At 39.8% G+C, this 6,882-nt stretch overlaps 2 protein-coding genes across 2 annotated transcripts; both read left to right on the top strand.

Moving 5' to 3' along the window:
* Positions 1-1,609: 1,609 nt before the first annotated feature.
* On the top strand, positions 1,610-2,382 carry NCS54_00988200 (Superoxide dismutase; the record flags this gene model as incomplete). The annotated part of the gene is made up of 5 exons (XM_053155211.1): positions 1,610-1,622; positions 1,685-1,864; positions 1,925-2,076; positions 2,135-2,231; positions 2,291-2,382. The coding sequence occupies 5 exons, from the start codon at positions 1,610-1,612 to the stop codon at positions 2,380-2,382; spliced, it is 534 nt and encodes a 177-aa protein (XP_053011186.1).
* A 3,042-nt stretch (positions 2,383-5,424) lies between these two features.
* NCS54_00988100 (NMO domain-containing protein) lies at positions 5,425-5,964 on the top strand (the record flags this gene model as incomplete). The annotated part of the gene is made up of 1 exon (XM_053155210.1): positions 5,425-5,964. One exon carries the CDS (start codon positions 5,425-5,427, stop codon positions 5,962-5,964), a length of 540 nt encoding a protein of 179 aa, XP_053011185.1.
* Positions 5,965-6,882: the final 918 nt, after the last annotated feature.

Here is a 6,882-nt window from a genome sequence, read left to right as displayed (position 1 = left end):
CTTGGGGTAATGTTGAGTCGCTCACTGTTCGCTCGACCGAACCCGACGGGCCGTCAGACAAACTACAGGGCACTTGATGTCGGATACATGCCGTGCACGGGACGCGCTCATCGCACTTTGGGAATTCAGCATGGATATCAGAAAAGGGGCGGGTTTCTTATGATAATAAGTGAGACTAACTTTAACGCGGCGCTTCTTACACCTAGTGCACCCGTTGCGCGATTTTGTATACCTCAAATTCGGAACAGATTGAGCTTGTTCCATATTGGTTAAGTTGGTTAGCCGTGCAAATAAATTCTGGGCTGTGGTTGTACAGAACTTGGTATCAACTCGGGAGAGATGGAAGGAAAAATCTGTCCTCAATTGGGATGTGCTGCGGGCCCTAACTTATCTCTTTGAGTGGCACAAGGCTCCAGTGAGGCCACGACAAGGGTGTAGGGCCAATCAAAATGACTGAACTCAGCGGTACTTCCCTACACATACTAATTTGTATGGTGATAGAAGTCACCGCAGTTTTGATTATTACAAATCGCTACTTCACACACTTTGCAGCCGTATCGGGTCTGCTTCCTTCGTTGCTTGCTTTGCGTATTTCCCGTTATCGGCTGTAAATAGTTTCCTTTTGTATTCCTCTTCTTAAAAGGTCGAGGCTGCCCCTGCTTGACGCCTTTGCAAGCTAGGCAAGCCGATTTGAGGCCCCTATAGGCATGTTTGATATCTCTTTGTATGTGCTTTTGCCGTGTTGCTAGATCGTCAGTGTCCTCTTCCTTCCCTGTGCGATTTCTCTTCCTTGCCCAGCTTTCTTGTGCGTATGTGATAAAAATCGCGTTATAGGTGCATTTCTTCCAGACTTTGAGAGTTGTGTAGGGCTTCCAATATGGGCACGGCGTTTTGAGCTGTAAAATGAAACTATTCGCAAGGGCAGCTTGAAGAAGGAAACCCCAAAGGAGTGTATGCCAAGGGCCACGCCGAAATCAGTGCTCATAGCTTGTATATGCCCTCAACTGATCGCCTCGGTCAACATGATTCATCTCACAGTTATAAGTAGCGGCAACTGTTGGTATTGGAATGGTTTCGAAGGCATCACCACCAAAGATCTGCTGTATAGCTTGTGATTGCGCGCCTTTATTGGCTGGTTTTCTTCTTTTCTTTTCTATATGTTCCTTATCAGCACCGGTGTGCACAGTTGAAGCTGGGCCTTTTTAACTTTCAATCAAACGGAAAGCATCTGCCGAGTCAGCTGTATGCTTCTGGTAACGATCTGGGCCCTACCCCTTACAAACACCCCTTCCCCGTGATACCCGTTCCAAGAGTGGGTTGAGCAAGTTTCTCGATTCAAAGTCTCGCACTTCCGGAGAGGTCAGGGCGCCGGCACAGTAAGTGTGTAGCATTGCATCTGGGACAATTCAGGAAGTACCGAGTGATGCCGATTCCTGGACCAATCCTAGTTGTTGCAATTATAATCCCGATATAGCCGCATTAGCCGCTCAACAACGTCATTACTTACCCATCTGTCCGAATCGTCCATCATATAGCATGGACTTTTGCACCTGCAGATTTCGCAAAAGTATCGCCCGGCTAATCGCATAAACAATTCTCATTCGTCAGAATGGTCAAGGCAAGTAAGTGGATTCACACAATCATTCGAGCCTGCAGATGACTAAAATCGCATCGTGACGGGCAGTTGCTACTGTCCGAGGTGATTCCACCGTCTTCGGCACCATCACCTTCGAGCAGCTCGACGAAAGTTCTCCGACGAAAATCTCCTGGAACCTCCGCGGCAACGATTCCAATAGCCAAAGAGCATTTCATATCCACGAGTTTGGTGACAACACCAACGGATGCACCTCTGCTGGACCGCATTGTACGTTTGCGACTATACTATTGACTACCTTGTACTGACTGGCGACTGACATTGGGCAAGTCAATCCTTTCGGGCGTACTCATGGCGCTCCATCTCATCATGAGCGACATGTTGGCGACTTGGGCAATTTCCAGGCCGATTCGAGCGGCACCTCAGTCGGTACAATGACAGACCATTTGGTGAAGCTCATCGGCCCAGAGAGCGTTCTCGGTGTACGTCCCCCTTCACACAACTATAGTTTAGGAAAAGCTTGACTGACCAAGCCATCAGAGAGCCATCGTCATCCATGCTGGGACCGACGACCTGGGACAGGGGCCCAATGAGGAATCTAAAGTTACGGGGAATGCTGGCGGAAGGCCCGCTTGTGGTGAGAACCTTACTCAGACGTCATTTTTCGTGTTATTGAGTTTTTATAACAACTCATAGGCGTTATTGGTATATCTTCTAGCGGTTCTGCCAACCCGAGGCCTCGCCGTCCTGTGGAAACAGCCCTGGCAATTACGACGAGCCACTTGTAGTACCGGTATATAATTATATTAGATCGTCCTGAGATCCTTTTAGTTTAGCTGAAGAATAGGAGCATTATTTCTGAAATCGCAAGTTAGAATCAAACATCCAAGGACAATCCCATCAATTGTCGAAAGGCTCCGACGCCGTCACCCCCAGGGGTTTAACCCAATCACAGCCACACCATTGGGCTATACCTCTTTCAGCACTAATTTTCGCTCGACCCCTAAGTCGTCGAATGATAAGATCATAGCAGATAGGCATGCTATCGCCGCTTAAAAACCCTGCAGGAGATAGTAATATAACACTGGGGCAAGTTACTTCGCGGAGCCTTTCGACAATTGATGGGATACTTTGTGGTTAGAGTGGTAAATCGTGTGCGCGTTTCGTGATTCTGTAGTGACAAGGCCCTGTCGACAGCTCGAGTCTAAAAGTTGTCTAATGGAGGCTCAAGGTTTCCAATGCAGATACGAACCAGTCACGCATTCGTCATTTGGCCCTGATAATTAACTTCAGTTGGCTACTGTGTGATACATATCAAGCTGCTCGTCTCCCCTCATGGACGTGAATGGGGTAAAAATTCTATCTCCTAAGTGCGCGTAGCCCTCCCAAGATGTCACGAGACCCACCCGACCGCGGTAACCCCGGAAGTACGTGAGGGGTACGAAACCCTCCAAAACACCATCAATTCGTTCTAATACTACCAATAAATTCCCCTTTATTGGTGACCTCACGCTGTCAAGAGGGACAGAGTGTATGTAGTTTGGCCGCAACGGGTCACCTGTCACTGCGGTCTTATGCGTAAGCGTGTTAGACCGCAGCGTCAGAGAGGGCCCGTCCGCGCTCCCTCGGAGGGAGGCAAGTGCCTGTATATGATAGTAGTGCTAAAATCACGTGCGAAAAGTCTGATAATGCCCTGCGCCGACCCTGCTTTATGGGCTACGTGCACTCAGGAGATAGGGTGGCCGAAAGCTTGGTGCCTGTACCCGATGGATAAGAAATACCCCGCTCGAGTGACTACGTACAACTACCCAATGGGATAATGAGGGGTCAAAGCCTAGCCACACAAATCCCGACGTAGCCGTATTACCCGTTCAAAATGGATCTATGTGTACTTTCTAGACGCTATGATAATGATATCACGACTTGCCCGTGTAGCCCATTGTCCAGTGAGCCCAATAGACTGCCGATAGCGGCAAGGGGAGGAAACTATTTGAGTCTTCGAACACCTTGCTAATAACCTTCCTGAGCATCTTAATGCAAGCCCGATGCGTATCTAATGTACTCTCTTATCTTAATACCATCGTATATTTTAACTATACCTCTTATTAGAATCGATATCATAAAAGGGGTATAGTTACTTAACTAAGTTAAGAAGCTTATTGATATAGTTTAGTAGGTATTACTTAATTATTTTAATACTCTCCCTCGCGATTATTATTAGGTATATTTATTAAAGCTTAGCCTTAAAAATTTTATTTTAATATTTATCTCTTTTTTTAGATAAAAAAAAAAATAAAGGTAAGGGGAATAAAAGTAGATAAATACTAATAATAATAATTATTAGATTATTACTTAGTATAAGGACTATAAGCTTATTTGCAAGGATATAAATCTAGGTCTTATAAGATCTCGCAAATTAGTAGTTATTTAAATCTCCTAATAAGGCTAGACTAAAGAGTAAAAGAAGACTATATATAAGTATCTATTTAAGAGTCTATTTTAATACTATAGGGTATCTAGAGATAATCTTATTATTTCTTATTTAGAGAATATATAAGTAGATTAGAGTTTTAGGAATAAAGAGGCTTAGTTCTTAATAGGCTATTTATAATATTATAAGTAAAATACTATAAATAAATATATAATATTAGTTTTTATATATAAAATATAATATTAAGGATAAGATATAAAGAGCTTATAAATAGGCTAAGAAAGATAAAAGGTATTCTTAGATATTATTATTTAATATATAAAACTACTTAATTAAAATATCTAATATATTTTAATATATTATTTTTATTATAATATTAATATATTTACTTAGCTTAAGTTTCTCTTATATTTCCTTAGTTTATAGAAATATAACTATAAGTATATTAAATTAAATATAGAGGCCTATAGAGCCTAAAGAGGGATAATACTAATAGATATAATTAAATTATTAGTTTAGATCTCTTATAGTTACTTATATCTATTAATATAAGATTACTTAGAAATTATAATATATATATTTATTGCCTTAGGTATTAATAATAATCCCCTTAGTACTTATATATTAATTTAATTACTTTATTTATTTTTATTCTTTAAATAAAATATAATATATATTAGGCTATAATATATAAGATATAATATATAAATTATATTATTATTCCCTATAGTCCCTCTTAGTAATAAATAATTATTTATTTTTTAAAATTAAAATTAGCTAAGTTTTATTTATTTATATTTATTATACTTTATAAAGCTAGTATCTTATTATAGTATTAAGCTTAACTTTATAATAAATATTTTCTTAGATATAAGTACTATTAATATACTTAGCGCCTATATATAGCATCTTTAATATAGCTCTAGCTATTGCTATATCTATAGGTAATAGGCTTAGGTTTATTATTAGCAGCGATATTTTAACCCTAGAGGGTAAATTTAAAGTAACTAAATGCCTTACTACCTAATAAAAGGCTTAGTCTAAAAGCCTAGAAGATAATATATTATTATTCTATATTAGATTAATACTTCTTATAAGAGTAGGCTTTTTTAATTAGGGTACTAATATTAAAGTTATACTTCTATATATTATTAAGTACCGCCCCATAGCGGTATAGCTCTTTACCCCTCGTAATAGCGCTATTAATTAATACTTATAGGTATAATAGATTTATGACTAGATAGACGGCGATATATTAATCTAGGTTATAGTTGGAGATATTAGAGATACGACTGATACTATGAAGCATCTCTAACCTGACGTTTTGGTTCTTTAGGGCACTGATGGAGGGGGCCACGGACTCGCTACCTCTGCCAGTATCCTGGCGCTTGTGCCAGAGATGGTGGACAAACTTGTGGCAAGGAATCTCGACGATCCACTCCGCGCTCCTATTCCCAAAATTGTCGCAGCTAGAGGTTTAGTGGACGGGCGTGGCATCGCAGCTGCGCTTATGCTTGGCGCTGAAGGTGTTGCCATGGGCACGCGCTTTCTAGCGTCATTCGAGTCAGAGATCACCAAAGAATACCAAAAGGCAGTTGTCGACACCCAAGATGGCGGTAGATCCACGATCCGCTCCCCAATCTTCGATAAAGCACGCGGCACCATTTTCTGGCCCCCCAAATACGCGGCACGCGGCGTCATTAACAGGACGTATTCCGATTTCGCACAAGGAAAGGTGGCTGAAGCCGATAGCTTCTCGCAATATCAGCAAGACTTGGAGAACGCACAGGTCAAGTATGGTGTCAATGGTCGAATGAATACCCTTGCAAGCACCGCCGTCGGTCTTGTGAAGGAAGTACTTCCCGCTGCTGAGATTGTCCGGCGTGTAAGGAAGCAGGCCGAGGGGTTACTTGATTGCAATCGGACATCCAGGCTGTAATGGGCGAAGAGGGATACAACATATCTTTTTGGAATATCTTTCTGGGCTATCGAAAGGCTTGGCGGACGTCCTTTCATTCTCCTTGGAGCAGCTAGTATGATCACCTGTCAGCTTCTTGCCGGCAAAATTTAGGTCCAAAACACAACGAACATATCACAGTTGTTATGGCACCAACGCGGATCACGTGTGCCTCCACAAAAACAACCAATTAGGGTCAGCGACTCACGGTATATATTATGAGCCTGACCTAGACTTATAGAAGGACTTATAACTCACTGTGAGCCGCGACTTATAATTATGAGTTATACCTAAGTATATAAAATATATTTATTTATACTTTCTTATATAGTAGCTACCTTAACTATTAATATAACTTAGTTATACTTAATACCTTTAAGTATATTACTAGATATAATAACCCCTATTATTTAAGCATAGCGCGACTAATCTTTTTACTAATATAAACCTAGCATAGCTAGTTTATCCCTTAGGAATATATATAATTGTTATAATAGTATGCTATGTAAAACCTACTAAAATCTACTTTATAAAAATAAAAATAAATAAGTATCTAAGCTAAATAATATAAAAATTATACTAAGACTATAATAGTTGTATGTATTCCTAAGGGATAAACTAGTTATATTAGGTTTATATTAGTAGAGAGTACTAGGTATAGTCTAAGTAATAGTAGGTATAAGTTATATCTAGTAATATACTTAAAGGTATTAAGTATAACTAAGTTATATTAATAGCTAAGATAGCTATTATATAAGAAAGTATACTAAGCATATTTTATATATTTTATATAATAAGATAGATTATAATAGATTATAACTTATAGGGCCTAAGTTATTATAATCCTATTATTAGATTAGGGGGGATTATAGTTTATAGGATATAATTTGCCTTGATTTA

The sequence above is a fragment of the Fusarium falciforme genome, chromosome 8 (genome assembly GCF_026873545.1).
Source record: "Fusarium falciforme chromosome 8, complete sequence".
Taxonomy (NCBI): Eukaryota; Fungi; Ascomycota; class Sordariomycetes; order Hypocreales; family Nectriaceae; genus Fusarium; species Fusarium falciforme.
The sequence above is the reverse complement of the archived record's forward strand: the minus strand, read 5'-3'. Positions and strand labels throughout refer to the sequence as shown.